General features: G+C 40.6%; 1 protein-coding gene across 1 annotated transcript in view; it reads right to left on the bottom strand.

The window, feature by feature from the left end:
• The window catches only part of szt2 (SZT2 subunit of KICSTOR complex), a 480,200-nt gene that overhangs the window by 394,202 nt on the left and 67,178 nt on the right, over positions 1 to 18,820 (bottom strand). The window contains 3 exon segments of the mRNA XM_080032888.1: positions 16,904 to 17,033; positions 17,160 to 17,391; positions 17,476 to 17,646. Of these exon segments, the coding sequence (XP_079889014.1) occupies positions 16,904 to 17,033; positions 17,160 to 17,391; positions 17,476 to 17,646 (533 nt within the window).

The following is an 18,820-nucleotide window of genomic DNA, read 5'->3' as shown; positions in this document are numbered from 1 at the left end:
TTATTATCTCCCCTGAGCCGAACAGGAGGTGGAATAAGAGATTAACGGCGATATTTTTTTTATCGCCGATAAGAGTCTTGCGTTAACGCAGCACGTTAACGCCGATAACGGCCCACCACTAATATATATATATATATATATATATATATATATATATATATATATATATATATATATATATATATATATATACAGTATCTCACAAAAGTGAGTACACCCCTAACATTTCTTCAAATATTTCATTATATCTTTCCATGCGACAACATTGAATAAATGACACTTTGATACAATGTCAAGTAGTCAGTGTACAGCTTGTATAACAGTGTAAATTTACTGTCCCCTCAAAATAACTCGACACACAGCCATTAATGTCTAAACTGTTGGCAACAAAAGTGAGTACACCCCTAAGAAAAAATGTCCAAATTGGGCCCAAAGTGTACATTTTTTGTTTTGCCATCATTATTTTCTAGCGCTGCCTTAACCCTCTTGGGCATGTAGTTCAGTAGAGCTTCCCAGGTTGCAACTGGAACCCTCTTCTACCCATTCATGACGACATCAAGGAGCTGGTGGATATTAGAGTCCTTGCGCTCCTCCATCTCCCGTTTGAGGATGCCGCAAAGATGCTCAATAGGGTTTAAGACTGGTGACATGCTTGGCCAGTCCATAACCTTTACCCTCAGCTTCTTTAGCAAGCCAGTGGTTGTTCGGAGGTGTGTTTGGGGTTGTTATCATGTTGCAGTACTGCCCTGCGGCCCAGTTTATGAAGGGAGGGGATCATGCTCTGCTTCAGTATGTCACAGTACATGTTAGAATTCAATGAACTGTAGATCCCCAGTGCTGGCAGCACTCATGCAGCCCCAGACCATGACACTCCAACCACCATGCTTGACTCTAGGCAAGACACACTTGTCTTTGTACTCCTCACCTGGTTGCCGCTCCACACTCTTAACACCATCTGAACCAAATAAATGTATCTTGGTCTCATCAGACCACAGGACATGGTTGCAGTAATCCATGTCCGTAGTCTGTTTGTCTTCAGCAAACTTTTTGTGGGGTTTCTTGTGCATCATCTTTAGAATAGGCTTCCTTCTGGGATGACAGCCATGCAGACCAGTATGATGCAGAGTGTGGCGTATGGTCTGAGCACTGACAGGTTGACCCCCCACCCCTTCAAGCCCTTCAGCAATGCTGGCAGCACTCATACGTCTATTTTCCAAAGCCAACCTCTGTGTACGACGCTGACCACGTGCACTCAACCTTCGTAAACTGGGCCGCAGGGTGGTATTGCAACATGATAACGACCCCAAACACACCTCCAAGACGACCAGTGGCTTGCTAAAAAAGCTGAGGGTAAAGGTTATGGCTTGGCCAAGCATGTCTCCAGACCTAACCCCTATTGAGCATCTTTGGGGCATCCTCAAACAGAAGGTGGAGGAGCGCAAGGTCTTTAATATCCACCAGCTCTGTGATGCTGTCATAAATGGGTGGAAGAGGGTTCCAGTTGCAACCTGTGAAGCTCTAGTGAACTACATGCCCAAGAGGGTTAAGGCAGTGCTGGAAAATAATGGTGGCCACACAAAATATTTACACTTTGGGCCCAATTTGTAAATTTTTTCGAAGGGGTGTACTCACTTTTGTTGCCAGCAGTTTAGACATTAATGGCTGCGTGTCGAGTTATTTTGAGGGAACAGTAAATTTACACTGTTATACAAGCTGTACACTGACTACTTTACATTGTATCAAAGTGTCATTTCTTCAGTGTTGTCCCATGGAAAGATATAAAGAAAAATGTGAAGAAATGTGAGGGGTGTACTCACTTTTGTGAGATACTGTATATATTCCAAAACATGTGGGACCGCTATATTGATACATAAAAAAATCCAGTTCAGTACTACCACTGTTATTTCTGACCCACAGGGGTGCTTTGTCATGGTCTCTGGGCTACTTCTCCGCAAGCCTGTCGTTTTGGTTAATATATATGCCCCAAACTGGGATGATGATAAATTCATGGGTAAAGTTTTCTCATTAATACCAGACATAAACTCACAACAATTAATTTTAGGGGGTGATCTGAATTGCACAATTAACCCAATATTGGACCGCTCTAATCCTAAATCTACAGATCCTTCAAAAATGGCCAAATCTTTATCTTTTCTTATGGATCAAATAGGAGGTGTTGACCCCTGGCGCTCTCTTTCTCCACTTGGTCAATCCTACTCCTTCTTTTCCCCGGTTCACCACTCATACAGCAGAATAGACTACTTTTTTATTGATAGAAACCTTCTTCCCTTTGTCACAAAAGCTGATTATTCAACCGTAGTTGAATCTGATCACGCCCCTGTTTTATTAGATCTTGTGTTTCCTCCTAACAATTCGGAACGTCCTCCTTGGAAATTAGACAAAACCTTACTGGCTGATAGTTCATTCTGTGATTTGATAAACAAAGAAATTGACAACTGTATAGTTTCCAACTAAAAAGATGACATCTCCTCCTCATTGCTTTGGGAGACACTGAAGGTTGTGATCAGAGGTGAGATTATATCATATTCAGCAAGAATCAATAAAATGCGTAGACTTGAACAAGACCAGCTTATTAAATCAATTAGCACAGTAGACTCTCAGTACTCTTCGTCTCCATCCCCTGAACTCTATAAAAAAAAGCTTGACCTTCAAACTCAATACAACCTGTTGTCAACCGGTAAAACAGAAAAAATGTTGTTAAAATCACATGGATATGCTTATGAGCATGGAGAAAAAGCTGGCCGCCTTCTAGCACACCAATTTAAGGCCCAATCTGTTTCTCAACAAATCTCACAAATAAGGAAACCAAATGGGGATTTAACTACTGACCCGGGAGAAATTAATGAAACATTTACCTCATTTTATTTCAGAGGCGACCAATGATAGAACTGATATGGAACATTTATTTTGCAATCTTGAAGCTCCTTCCATAAAGGTAACGGATAAGACAAAGACCGAACTCCCATTACAACTGTCTGAAATTATTAACGCAATAATGGCAATGCAAAGTGGTAAGACACCTGGCCCCGACGGCTACCCAATAGAATTTTTTTAAAGTTTTTCTAAGAAACTATCCCCAATTCTACTTGAAATGTTTATAGAGTCTATGTCCCGTGGGTCATTACCACAAACTCTCACTGAGGCATCGATTATTCTCCTGCTTAAGCCAGGTAAAGAGAATACAGAATGTGGCTCATATCGACCCATTTCCCTCCTAAACAGTGATGTGAAGATCCTAGCTAAAGCGCTTGCCCTACGCCTAGAAACCACAATGACTGATGTGATCTCTGCTGACCAAACCGGTTTCATTCTGGGTCGACACTCATTTACAAATATCCGACGGCTTTTGAATATTATTCACTCCCCTGCGTCCAGTGAGGTACCTGAGGTGGTCATCTCACTGGACGCAGAGAAAGCTTTTGACAGGGTTGAGTGGGAATATTTATTCACGTGTTTAAAGAAATTTGGGTATGGTCCAAATTTTATTTCATGGATTAAACTTCTTTACAGCTCACCCAAGGCCTCGGTGGTTACAAACGGCAGGCAATCACAGTACTTCACTCTGTCGAGAGCGACCCGTCAGGGATGTCCAATTAGTCCACTGTTATTTGCCTTGGCCATAGAGCCCTTATCCATCGCACTCAAATCATTGCCATCTATAAGTGGAATTTTCAGAGGAGGAGATGAGCATAGACTAAGTTTATATGCCGATGATTTATTATTATTTGTTTCGGACCCTATTCTTAGTGTACCTCATATCATCCATGCTCTGTTAAGATTTGGTAAATTTTCCGGGTATAAACTGAACTTTAGTAAAAGTGAATGCTACCCTGTTAACAACTTGGCTCTTCAAATCCAGGATAATGTTTTACCGTTTAAAATGTCTAGAAACTGTTTTAAATATTTGGGCATTAACATCCCAAGAGATATGAAAAACCTCTACCAGGAAAATTTTGCTCCTCTACTTGATAAAGTCAAACTAGATCTAAAGAAATGGAGAACACTCCACTTGTCCTTAGCAGGTAAAGTGAATTGCATCAAGATGAGTGTGCTCCCAAAATTCCTCTACCTGTTTCAATGTATCCCACTTTACCTTCCTAGGTCTTTCTATAAATGTATTGATAGCGCTTTTATTTATTTTATTTGGAATGGCAAGAACCCTAGGGTACGTTTAGAGCTTCTACAGAGGCCTAAATTACAGGGAGGCCTAGCTCTTCCTAATCTTTTCTACTACTACTGGGCTGCAAATGTTCAAAAAATAATGTTTTGGCTTCATACTCCGGATACAGACTGGTGCCAGTATGAAGCTACATCATGCATCTCAACGTCTCTCACGGCTCTGGTCACTTCCAGTCTTCCCGTTTCTACTACCCAGTTCACAAACAACCCAATTGTCATCAATACTTTGAAGATCTGGTTTCAAATGAGACGGTTCTTTGATTTCAAACAAATGCTTAGCTTAAGCCCTATATGCAACAACCATCTTTTCCCCCCAGCTAAATTAGATGCTACATTCTCTTTTTGGCGGAGACAAGGCATTTCTAAATTTAAAGATATGTACATAAATTGTGTATTTATTTGCCAGCTTTAATGACTTATCACAAAAATGTGGCCTTCCTCGATCTAGCCTGTTTCGATATTTTCAAGTACGCCACTTCCTTATGAGCCATGACCCCAACTTTCCAAATGTATCTTCAGTGTCAGGCTTAGATGATCTGCTAGAATCCCCATTCAATTCGAAAAGGCTAATTTCTAGAATACATGATTGTATAGCTTCTCTTAAAACCATAACCATCGCGAAGATAAGGGGGATGGATGGGTGGATGAATTGGGGGAAGACATGGAAGATGACATGTGGAACTGTGCTTTACTAAGAGTGAATGACAGCACTTCTTGTGCAAAATTAAGTATAATACAATTTAAAGTTTTACACCGGACTCACTTTTCCAAAGCAAGATTAGCTAAAATATATCCTGATTCTGATGCTAGTTGTAACAGATGTCATCACACCCCTGCCAATTTAACCCATATGTTCTGGTCATGCCCTGCTCTGGTCACTTACTGGCCTATGATTTTTAAAACATTATCCGAGGCGCTCAATACTGATTTCCAACCAAATGCAGCAGCAGCTATATTTGGTATCACAGATCGTAGACATTCTATAGTAAGAAAAAGTTATAAAAACATATTGGCCTTTGTGACTCTGCTTGCACGCAGAAGAATATTATTACATTGGAAATCAAAAAACCCTCCCAAAGCGTCTTTGTGGATGTGTGATCTGATGCACTTTATACAATTAGAGAAAATTAAATACTCGCTTAGGGGGTCAAGGGACAAATTCTACTCCACCTGGGATCCGGTTTTGAAATACATAGGGAAACTCAAAACTATACCTGATACCCCATAGCAATATTTCTTGCATAGGGCCCTATATCGTGTAGCATACAGTATTTTTTTTTTTTTTTTTTGGTTTAATTACCGATTTGGTCACTTCTGGGCCAATCCAATTATAAAACTGTTTTTCGGATAGAGTACCGTATGTATGCATGATGCATTGTCTGTGTAATTACGATGTGGATTGATGCTGGCATGACAGCCTATAATGTAGAGTGTTTGTGAATATGCATGTGAACAAGTACATGGTGACATTTGGCACGACTAAGTATGATGACCTTGCTTACTATTTTATTTATTTTTACTGTATTTATTTTTCTATTTTCTTCTTTTTGCTAGTCTAAGTGTGTGTACTACATGTTCAAGTTCAACTGTTGTTCGTATGTGTATGTAAACAAAAAACAACAAAAAACTATGGATATGTCTGCTAAAATGTATGCTCAGAATATGAATGTGTTCATAAACATTTCCAAATAAAAATAATTATATATAAAAAAAAAAAAAGTTAAGCAACACATGGCCAAAACTGTATTTTCCGTTAGATAAAATCATGTTATGAATTTAGTAGGGCTAGCCCGAATTATTCGAATATCCGAGTATTCGTTTGATAAATTAGTATTCAGAGCTCAATTCAGTATTCGGAATACTGAATTGAAGAAAATTTTTCAAAAAAGTTTTGGTACTTTTACTAAAGTACCTCAAACAGCAACATATTTCGTCAGCAAATAATGATTAGATACACAAGTTATAAAACAATTGTAAAATACACATTAGACTTTCATTTAAAATATATTATCGAATTATTTGAACTTTGACCTAGTTGGCCGCTGACCTTTCAAAGCACAACCGGTGATATCAGCGGTAGGCTACATGATGTTACCGGAGCAAAGCAAACTAAAAGCGGCACCAAGCGCAGTAGGGAGAGAGAGATGAAGGAAGAATAGAGTACGTGTTCCTCTTAACTCTATAACACAACATTAGCGCAATTTTGGAAGGAAAAGTAGCCTAATGCTTGCCGTAATGCTAACGTTAGCTTAGCTTAGCCGTTTGTTTACGTTCCTAATGCAGCGCTGCTATCGCCCATCATCAACAGTGACTTGCTTGCATCATGGGAATACGCGGTCAATAATGGATATAATATGGACACAAAAGACTATCAATATTGGACCTTTGTATGGATTTATAAATCCCCGAAAAGATGCATGAATTGTAAAGCTCCTGTACGGGTTACGATGGCACAGAGGACAGCTGATTTGGAACGGAGCGACAGCTGTTCGCTTCCACGGGGAAAAAGTAAGGAACTCTGACTTTATTACCGTTGGAAAGTTATTAAAGCATCAACAAACTACGCAGCTTGCTGTCTCGGCTCACACACTCGGTTTCAGTGAGTACACTGGTATTACTAATGTTGGTTTTGATGGTGTGTTTTTTTAGAACGAATACTCAAATACTCGCTCAGAAAATCTAACGAATGTTCGAAGCCTGTAAAATAGTATTCGGGCCAGCCCTAGAATTTAGTTTATTATTACATGGATCTCTTTTCTCTGCCCTCTGCCATATTTGTTTCAGTTCGTTGTTCGGGATATTCTCAATGTTTTTAGGGCTATTTTCTTAACAAGTCGGGGAGCGCAGAAGTCAAGCAGCCATCTTGTGTCACGTTCAAGGCGGAACTCCCAACTAGATTCTTTTTATCGTCGGATGTAGTATGTAGAATAGAAAAAAGAAAGAGTATGCAATTCGGAACGCAACCTGAGTCAGGGCGGGAGTGCTGAGTCGGGCCGGGAGTACTGTGTCGGGGCTAGTAGCCCATCGGTCTGCGGTCTTTTTTATTGTTTGACGTGACCTTCTCAAGATGGCCGCCGCGGTGTTCCGTTAGCCGAGTGGAGCTAGCGCCGTGGCTAATCTAATGTTCTATCTATATTCTAACCTCTCCCTGTCCCCTTGCCCTAACCACCCAGCTGTGATGCCTGAACATAATCTAATGTTCTATATATATATATTATAACCTCTCCCTATCCCCTTGCCGTAACCACCCAGCTGTGATGCCTGAACTTAATCGCCAAAACAATATAATTTGTCTAAATAATGTTCAAAATTTATTTGTATTTTCTTCCGCCCCGACTCAGTACTCCCGGCCCGATTCAGTACTCCCGCCCGACTCAGTATTGTTCTCCGGGGCTGCAGCTGGATACTATTGAAAATCGCTGAGGTTGGGGCTAGCTGACATGTTTTACCAGTAATTCTTATGTTCATATTTTATATCTTAAAGAGGACCTATTATACTACTTTTCTGGTCTTAATTTCTTGTTTTACACTGCTATAGAGCAACCTGACACGAATCACATCACAAAAAACTATGTAGATTTTCGGGAAGCTCTTTCTCTTATTTTGGCGATCCAGCATGCCCTGTAAACACTTTGCTTTTGACATTTCCGCCCCCTCCCCTCCCTTCCTGAAAACCCAACTTCGTTGTGATTGGTTACCTTCCTTCCGGAACACTTTCAGTGGCGGGAGGTGCCAGCATGGACCTATAAGGGCGCGAGGCAGACGCGAGTAGGAAAGTGGCAGCATTACAATACATGGAAACATCCGCGTGGTGACGACACCAAGTTACATGCGACGTCACGGTGTTACAAAGCGTCAAGCCGCTTTGAACACGTGACTTCTCGACTGGCTAGAATAGTGTCTAGTGCTCTGCACAGACACCCCAGACGGTAAGCAGGGAATACGTCGAAATGCATGTACGTCATTATTTGATAATCTAGTATGGTTAAACATGACTATAAATCATCATAACAACGTTTATATGTCATAAAAGTCAAAAAGTATCATAGGTCCGCTTTAAAGTTCAGTACTTAAAGGTGTTTACTTTTTATGAATGGTTGTGCCTCTCTACAAGATGTAAGATGTTTGCTGTAGCCCTGCCAAAGGAGCTTAATGTAAAAGAAGTCAGAGCTTTTATTTTTATTGACAATATTTTCAATAGATTACAAGGCAAGCTATCTTATATTGTTTAGTTAGGTGTGTTTAAATGTGATTCAATGTTCTCTTATCACAATATGCTAATAAACAACATTGTATAGTTTAACTAATGAACACTCTGGTTTCTTCAGGCTTCAGCAGTAGGCTATCACAGATATCGTGATCAATATCGATCAATATCGAAAGAATAATCGTGATAATATTTTTTGCCATATCGCCCAGCCCGAATGTGATATGTAGGCCTAGGTTGTATTTTGGTGCTTAGTGTAAGAGAGAGAAAGAGAGAGAGAGAGAGAGCGAGGTATAACACTTTATACGCATATGGCTACTCTTTGTATTTTCAGCATATTGGACCGTCGGCCTAATGCGATTTATTTTTTGAATTTTCAATGCTGCTTTATTTTTATGTTTTAAATTGAGAAATAGATGTTCCAAAACGACCAATAACCTTTGTATTAAAAAAGAAATCAAGCAAGTAGGCTAATAATAACTATTAATAAATGATAGGCATCACAGTAGGCCTATTGTCCACAATAATTGCACAACACCTGTAAAAAAATAAACTGGTTGTTAAAGAGGACCTATTGTGCTATTTTTCAGTCTAACTTTGTTACTGCAGTTTAGCCTCTCTGCAAAAACGCTCTCTCCCTCTGCACTCTGTTTGAACCTGGCCAATCAGAGCAGACTATGGGGTCATTATTGTATCAAAACGTTTGCAAATGCGTATATGTGTATTTGCGATTTGTATTTGCGATTTGTATTTGCGATTTGTGTATCTGCAAATGGTTTTGTGCGTGTGCGCACAGATTTGTGTGTCTGCAAATGGTTTTGTGCGTGTGTGCACAGATTTGTGTGTCTGCAAATGGTTTTGTGCATGCACACAAAGATTTGTGTGTACACGGTTCTGTGTGTAGACACATCTGTAAATTATATTAATTGTGGTTCTAAAAGCTCAAATAGACTAAGTCTTTTTACAAATCTCTTTTTACAAAGCCATGGAAGAACTGTAGCAAAAGTCACCTGGTGTAGCAAAAGTCACGTGTGAAAAGACAGACACCTTGATTGGTCAATGTGTTACAGTGGCAGGACTCTTATTTTGAAAATCCCTAAGCCTTGGGTAGCTTCTCTTTTAAATATGTGAACAACAAGACCGCACAACGAGCTCCGACACACACACACACACACACACACAATTACTTTTATTGTTCGCAACCGCAAGTCTAAAAATACTAAGGTCTTAGGCAAGGCACCGACACTGTGTGAGCAATCATCACCAGACTTAAACTGCACAAAAATTTCGAAAATTAGCGGGTAGTAATCCAAAAGGTAAAACCAACTCCAGCGTTGGGATAAACTGAACATATTTATTTTTGTGCAGTGTAAGTCTGGTGATGATTGTGTGTCGGTAGGCTATGCTGTGTGCTTGCCTGCGCGCTCACACAGTGTCGGTGCCTTGCCTAAGACCTTAGTATTTTTAGACTTGCGGTTGCGAACAATAAAAGTAATTCGCATCGCAGAGGGACACTCTTTCGGCTTTACGCCCGTGATCAGCTGCTGAGGTCCGACTGGGCTTTTCTCCTGAACAGTCCCAGTGACTACATGTCTGTGCAAAGTTGACATAGCTGTTGTCATGCCCTCCTTGTAGAAAGTTCTCATGTGTTTGTATGAGTCAAGGATCTCACAGAGTTTAAACGACTGCATTTAATCCAAAGCATTCAAAAACTTCGCTCCGATACAGTAACAAACAGGAGGTAAAAGTGAACTAGCCCACCGGGCATTCTGATTGGATGAGGCAACCCAGTACGGTGGCTCCGGTGGCTCATAATGAACAAACTGCATATAATTTAACCAAATGCTAATGTAGCCGTTAGCACCATAGATAGTAAATAATAGGGTTAGGGTTAGCACACTTCCGAAATGACAGCAGAAGCTGTTTTACCGCTCTCAAATTAAGCAACCAATCACCGCTAACCAAAACACAACCCACGACAACCAACAGGAGGCAAAGCCAATCACAAAATACATAAGGCGGGACTATAAAGAGGCAACGCATTAACCCTTTCTCGTCGTTGTCATATCCTTCTCATATTGGTGTGGACAATTTCAGCAAATTTGAATATCGGTATGGACACGTCCACACCGTCCATACGCAATTTTACGCCCGTGGTGTGTTGGTGTCGGAGCTCGTTGTGCGGTCTTGTTGTTCACATATTTAAAAGAGAAGCTACCCAAGGCTTAGGGATTTTCAAAATAAGAGTCCTGCCACTGTAACACATTGACCAATCAAGGTGTCTGTCTTTTCACACGTGACTTTTGCTACACCACGTGACTTTTGCTACAGTTCTTCCATGGCTTTGTAAAAAGAGATTTGTAAAAAGACTTAGTCTATTTGAGCTTTTATAACCACAATTAAAATAATTTACAGATGTGTCTACACACAGAACCGTGTACACACACAAATCTTTGTGTGCATGCACAAAACCATTTGCAGACACACAAATCTGTGCGCACACGCACAAAACCATTTGCAGAGAACGTCCGGTGTCATGGCGGAGTGAAGACGTCCCTCACAAGCTCTCCTCGCATATTATATAATTTATCGGCTTAAAGCCCTATTTCTCGGCTAAAGTCACGTCGTTTTCCCCCTCACCACCCTTTGTCACTTTTCTGATACCTTCTATCCGGTTAACATGTCGAGCAGACCCGGCAGAGGTGGAAATGCAAAATCCGAGCAGTCCCTGCTAACAAATGCCTTTGCTAGCAAACCAGCTACGCCGATTCCGAGCAATGCTACTAGCAAACCAGCCAGTAATGCTGCTGGCAAATCAACGGTGAGCCATGCCAACGTGGAGCTATCGCACGGGGCTCTGAAAGAACTGCGAGAGGCCATCAAAGCTGATGTAGCCGCTATGAAGGACGAAATTTTATCAGAGCTACGTTCTTCTATTTCAACCCCCCAAGCTACCGTTTCTGTGCACACCGATAAAATATCCGACATTGAAACCTCTCTGACGGACGTGGATGGGCGAGTGGGTGAGCTTGAAACTTGCTACGCTGCTTTGCAAGATGAGAACTCCAAGCTGTACGCTAAATTAGACTCCCTGGAAAACTTCTCCAGGAGGAATAATATAAGAGTTACTGGTTTGGAGGAGAAAGTCGAAGGAAACCACCCAACTGCTTTTATGGAAAAGTTCCTGATCGAGGTGTTTGGAGAGGACAGTTTCACTCGCCCGCCTGTGGTTGACCGTGCCCACCGCACTTTAAGACCGCCGCAGCCGTCTGGTCCCCCGCGCGCGATGTTGGTCCGAATGCACTACTACCAGACGAAGGAGCAGATTCTTCGGATGTCTTACGAGAGAGGCCAGCTGACCTACCGAGGAGCAAAGATCAGCTTTTACCCCGACCTCAGTGCTGATTTACTACGCCGGAGAGCCGCTTTCCTTCCAGTCAAAAAGCAGCTGAGAGACGCAGGAGTGAAGTACTCCCTACTACACCCAGCAAGGCTCCGGTTCGTTTTCAACGGGAAGAAGCAGGAATTCGCTGACCCCGCCGAGGCGGCTGCTTTTGCCAAGTCCATTATTCCTACGGCGGGCACGACGAGAAACAACGGGGAGTGATGGTATGTGGGACTTCAACCTTATGTTGTAATTGACTGTGATCTTCCTACCCAAACCAACTTGTAGTTATAATGTTTCTAGTCTATTTCAACGTTAATCCAAGGCTATTAGTCTGAATATTACTCGTTGTCAATGTTTACATTTGAATAGCCTTACTTTTTCTTTTTCTTTTATTGTATTGGTTTGGTGGAGGCTGCCCGGGCAGATCACGTCAGACAATAAGTCTAAAGGGGAAAAAAGTGAACATGGTTGAAGCTATTGTGTACTAAATGACAAAATCGAGTGGTTTTAAGTTTATTTACCCTCTATTTAGTGAGGAGAGTTTAAGGTGTAAGCATTGTTGAGCTAAAATACACCTCTTGTGCATGCGTGTTTTCTGGGGTTTTAGTGCACTTAGTTTGGGTAAGTGCTGGGGAAGGGGGGTGGGCATCCTCTTGAGTCATTATAATGTATATTATGCACTTTTTTTTTTTTTTTTTTCTTTTTTTTTTCTCTTTCTTCCTTATATTACTCTATTGGCATACACTTATCATTGCTACTGTCATTATTACTGTGATTAAAAAGTATGAGCTCAGTTAAGATGAGTGGTAGAAAAGTTAAGTTCATCTCTTGGAACGTAAAAGCACTGAACCACCCTGTAAAGAGGAATAAAGTGTTAGCACATTTAGATCAACTTGGTGTAGGAATAGCTTTCCTCCAAGAGACTCATTTATGCAGGGCAGATGTTATGAGAATTCAGAGGAGTTGGGTGGGTAAAGTCTTCCATTCTAAGTTCGATTCTAAGGCTAGGGGCACAGCCATTCTGGTACACAAAGGCGTTACCTTTGAAAGCGACAAAATAATTGCAGATCCAGATGGCAGGTTCATTATTGTTACTGGTCAGCTTTTAAGTAAGCCTGTCATCCTTGCTAGTGTCTATGCTCCCAACTGGGATGACTGTAACTTTATTAACTCTTTTTTCTCTACTATCCCTGATGTCAATAATCGTCAGTTGATTATTGGGGGGGATTTCAATTGTGTGCTCTGCCCCAGTCTGGACCGCTCATCAACCAACCCCTCCCCCCTTTCCAAAACTGCTGAAGCTATTAATACTTTTATGGAACAATATTGTATGGTTGACCCTTGGCGCTTTCATTTCCCTAACAGTAGGGCTTTTTCTTTCTTTTCGCCAGTACATCATACATTTTCTAGAATCGACTTCTTTATTTTAGATTCTAGGCTTTTACCCCTTTCCACCCCGTCTATTTATCATGGTATAGTTGTATCCGATCACGCCCCCCTTTCTTTTGAACTGAATTTTCCTGATCAACCTGCCCTATATAAATCATGGCGCTTGAACCCTCTTTTGCTCTCCGAGAGTGCATTTGTGACATTCATTCAAAAACAAATTAGGACTTTTATTGAAACAAATGCCTCTCCGGAAGTATCTCATAGTACCATATGGGAAACACTAAAAGCTTACATACGCGGCCAAATTATTGGATATGCTTCACACACTAAAAAAGCTAGGATGGCTAAATTAGAAGATTTGTCAGTCCAGATTTTGCAGCTAGACAACCAATATGCCTCAGCACCCACTGCTGAACTTTACCGACAACGGATTCGTCTACAGAGAGTTTGATTTAGCTTCCACTTCAAAAGCGGAACAGTTGTTATTGAAATCTCGGCATACATTTTATGAGTTTGGCGACAAAGCAGGCAAACTTCTCGCTCACCAAGCCCGCCAGGCTGCCGCCTCGCGCCAGATAATCCAAGTTAAGACCACCTCGGGCGTGGTGACCACAGACCACAAGGAGATCAATGATTCTTTTGTGTCATTCTATACCAATCTATATACTTCCGATTGTGACAATAGCGCTTCCAATTCTTTTTTTCACAATTTGACACTGCCATCTCTTGTTGACTCTCAGAAAAGTGACCTGGATTCCCCTCTGACGTTAAAGGAAATTTCAGATTCCATTTTAAGTATGCAATCTGGGAAATCCCCCGGACCGGATGGGTTCCCAGTGGAATTTTTCAAAAGATTTGCCAAGGATTTATCCCCATTAATGCTGTCTATGTTCAATGAATCATATTCATCTGGTCATCTCCCTGAAACCTTGAATCAGGCCTCTATTTGTCTCCTACACAAAAAGGGCAAAGATCCTATGTGTTGTCAGTCCTACAGACCAATTTCCCTTCTAAATTTAGATTACAAAATTCTGGCCAAGACTCTCGCTAGGCGGCTCGAGAACGTTTTCCCAGATTTGGTGCTGTCTGATCAAACCGGATTTATTTGTGGCAGACACTCATTTTCTAATATTCGGAGGCTTTTTGATATCATTTACACTCCCACCCGGTCTGAAGTCCCCGAATAAGCTTAGATGCAGAGAAAGCTTTCGACCGGGTGGAGTGGGAATATTTATTTATGGCAATGAGAAAATTCGGCTTTGGCAAGGATTTTATTTCTTGGGTTGAACTGTTATATGCTTCTCCATTAGCTTCTGTTAATACAAATAATTTACAATCAAAATATTTCCCCCTATATAGAGGCACGAGACAGGGTTGCCCACTGAGCCCTCTTCTATTTGCCTTGGCAATAGAACCCCTTGCTGCTTCCCTACGTCAGTGCCAGGCAATTGAGGGGATTACCCGAGGGAATACTACACACAAACTTTCTCTTTACGCCGATGATCTTCTTCTGTATATTGCCGACCCAGTCTCATCATTGCCATATGTTCTGTCAACATTGGAACAATTTGGAAAGTTTTCAGGTTACAAATTTAATTTACAAAAAAGCTAATTCTACCCCATTAATTCAGCAGCTCTTAATATACCTTCTGCTGTATTTCCATTCAAGAGAGCGCCCTCTCATTTTACATACCTTGGGGTAGTGGTACCACGCTCCTTCCATAAATTATATAATCTTAATTTAACACCTTTACTCGATCGGTGCAAGCAGGATATAAATCGGTGGCGTGCACTGCCTCTTTCGTTGGCTGGCCGGATTAATCTAGTAAAGATGAACATTCTCCCCAGACTTCTTTACTTATTTCAATGTATTCCGATTTTCATTCCAAAGAGACACTTTTTGACACTGGATCAAGTCTTAAGTGCTTTTCTATGGGATGGTAAGATCCCTCGTATTCGTAAATCTTTTTTACAAAGACCGAAAAAATTGGGAGGGATGGCAATGCCTAATTTCCTTTATTATTACTGGGCTAGCAATATACAGAAGGTTATGATATGGGCTAAGTGTGGTTCTGGTGTGGAAGCCCCTGCTTGGGTTGAATTGGAATCTTTTAAATTGCAACTCCACTCGCTGATAACGGCTCCTTTACCTCTTAATTCTGGCTCCTTTGAAAACCCTGTAGTTGCCCATACCATAAAGATCTGGGTTCAATTTCGGAAACATTTTGGATTGCAAAGCGCTTCACTACAGGCTCCTATTCTTTCAAACCATCTTTTCACCCCCTCCATGTCAGATCTGGCGTTTCGGGCCTGGCATGGCAATGGAATTAGGCTTGTTCAAGATTTATATCTAAATAAGATATTTGCTTCCTTTAGGCAACTTGCGGAGAAGTACTTATTGCCCCGTTCCCATATGTTTCGGTATCTGCAGATACCGAAACACTTTGTACAAAGCGGTTATCATCCCTTCCCTGCTCAACCACCAAGCACACCTATTGATATCCTTTTAGCAGCGGACACTGATCTCAAGGGCGCCATCTCCTGGATTTATGGGGTAATTGATGCTATCAATCCTCAAACTCTGATAAATTTAAAATTGATTTGGGAACATGATTTAGGTCTGTCATTTGAGGATGATCAGTGGGATTTAATCCTTGGGCGAGTGCACTCCTCATCTCCCTGTGCCAGGCACGGTCTTATTCAGTTTAAGATACTTCACCGTCTTCACCTCACTAAAGAGAAACTAGCAAAGATATATCCAAACACCGATCCCACGTGTGAGCGATGTAAATCTTCTACCGCCACCTGGTTACATATGTTTTGGTCATGCCAGCGGCTTCAGACATTTTGGGAAAAGATCTTTAGCTCTCTTAGCGACATTTACAGTATTAAAATTATTCCTCAGCCTATCATTGCTCTTTTTGGGGTGATGCCCAGAGATACAATATGGCCGGCTGGGTTGCATGATGTGGTCGCATTTACAACTTTGCTAGCTCGCCGCCTTATACTTCTTAACTGGAAGAGACCAGTCCCACCATCTCATACTAGATGGCTAAAAGAGATAATGTTCTATTTAAAGCTTGAAAAGATCAAGTTCACATTGAGGGGAGCTGCAAATAAATTTGAAAGAGTATGGCCTTTTCTCATGTATTTATAGAGTAGTGCCTTGAGTGTGTATCCCTTGTCAGAAAGAGTGTTTTTTTTTTTTTTTTTTTGTACTGTGTATATATATATATATATATATATATATATATATATATATATATATATATATAACAAAGGTATTATATATTATATTATATATTCCTGTGCTATTACACCTATTACTATTGTTATTCATATGCATTTAATTGTACATCAAGAGGGGAGGGGAGGGGGGGGAGATATCGATATATTTCAATGTTGATTTTGTAATTGTTTTTATAATGTAAAAACTCAATAAAAAGAAGTTTAAAAAAAACTAAAAAAAAACATTTGCAGATACACAAATCGCAAATACAAATCGCAAATACACAAATACGCATTTGCAAACGTTTTGATACAATAATAGCCCCATAGAAGACCAGGTAACTGCATAGCAACAGGCACACCCCCTAGTTTCATGTTACACTGAGACAACAATAAAAACAGAAACAATAACCATACAAGTGCGGTAAGCTATAGATTAAGTAAATGCTAAACTGGGGTACAGTGGAGTTCTGGTTAAATATAATCAGTACCGGAGTAGTAGAGCCAGGAGGGATGTAGAAAAGAGGAACCCCATTCTTGGTGCTTTCAGGTATCATGTAATTCTCAGGTACAGAATTAAATGATTGAAGGTGTACCAACATCTGATCAGTCTGGTTGATGCTAGAAGGAAATGCAGCACATGGAATAAGGTCAATATGCAGCATTAAAAGAACAATCAATCTGTATCACATGTATCATTATTTTGATCAGGATAGTGGGACTGCACAGAATTGATTGGGTTTTTACCTCTGCAATGTGTTCCAGAAGCGTCGGATGACAGAGGTGCGGTAGGGACTGGTGATGGGTTTCCTCTGAGTGCAGCTAATGTCATGCAGGATGTCATAGCTTCCCTCCATAGTCACTTCCACTCTGGTCATTCTCTTGGAAGGGTCCAACGGCCAGGAGGCTGCTGCCAGGTATTCAATATGCATGTTGTGTTTCCATAACAGCACCAGCTTCACCTCCAGCTGAGTCCCACCTTAAGAAAGCAAGAGCAATATTTTAAACCAAGTAGAAAAGGTGGTCTGAACTATCTTCTGGAGCTATGTGTTGAGACGTTTACCTTTGGTGAGGCTGATCTCTCTGATGGTGTAGCCCTCTCTTAGTCGCACAGACACCACACTTATTAAATGAGCATGGACTTCCTTCTCTGTGTGTTTCTTCCTCCTCATGACCAGGGCAGGGTTACCGCTGGCTGACACCAAGTGCTCATTGAAAAGTTTGTGCTGTGAAACTGTGAAAACAGTTACATTCTTAGTGTTTAGGCCTATTTATTTTCATTATGACTGGTATCATAACCACCATAGTCATCCTCATCAAAATAAATCAATTTAATACATGTTATGGCTTTTTAGTTTATAAAAGAATGGCAATAAAAGCCCACACAAAGTGGCCATAATTGTGAAGTGGAATGAAAATGAAACATGTTTTTCAATGTATTTATTGGGTTTTTCATTTAAATACAACAAAAACACAAACATAAGGAACAGCTGTCTCCGCGTTCAAATGAAATCAAAATACATCATACAAAACATAATAAGCTTTCATACAAAAATGTGTACAAATACACATGAACAATTCAAAAAAAAAAAGGGGGGGGGGAGAGGGGGGGGTTAGTCCTGGGCCAGGGTTGATAAAGAATTTAAATAAATTATAAAAGAATCCCATTTTTTTGTAAATTTATTAGCACAGCCTTTCACTGTTAATTACATTTTTTAAATTTTAAAAAGAACATAACGTCTTGGAGCCAGATTAGAATTGATGGGGGATTAGGGGATTTCCACATACCGTATTATCCGCACAATAAACCGTACATTCCAACTTAAAAATCTAGAAGAGGATCCATTGTCTGAGTACGTTGTATTAATCATCCAAGTTTGCATTTTATCAGGAATGGAAAACGGTCGATGAAAAAAGGGAAAGGAGAGAAAAAAATAAAAATTACACAAATAGTCATACAGAGCATAACACTAGAAACATCCCCAATCCACACAAACCCACCCCCCTCCGGCACATCAAGTGTTCCAGTCCCCAAACGACAGGAACAGCAGTGCAGACTCCAACAGGAGCCATCCCTCCCTCCTCCCCTCCACTGCAACATCATCTGAGAATCATCTAACCTAAACTAGGCAACAGAACAATTGTGTCCGTCCAACGTGCACTTTAAACATTAGAGTAATTTTACCCTTTCAAAGCATAATATTAGGTTATATACAGGTCCTTCTCATATAATTAGCATATTGTGATAAAGTTGATTATTTTCCATAATGTAATGATAATAATTGAACTTTCATCTATTTTAGATTCATTGCACACCAACTGAAATATTTCAGGTCTTTTTTTGTTTTAATACTGATGATTTTGGCATACAGCTCATGAAAACCCCAAATTCCTATCTAAAAAAATTA

The sequence above is a fragment of the Ammodytes marinus genome (assembly GCF_949987685.1).
Source record: "Ammodytes marinus genome assembly, chromosome: 8".
Lineage (NCBI taxonomy): Eukaryota > Metazoa > Chordata > Actinopteri > Uranoscopiformes > Ammodytidae > Ammodytes > Ammodytes marinus.
The sequence above is the reverse complement of the archived record's forward strand: the minus strand, read 5'-3'. Positions and strand labels throughout refer to the sequence as shown.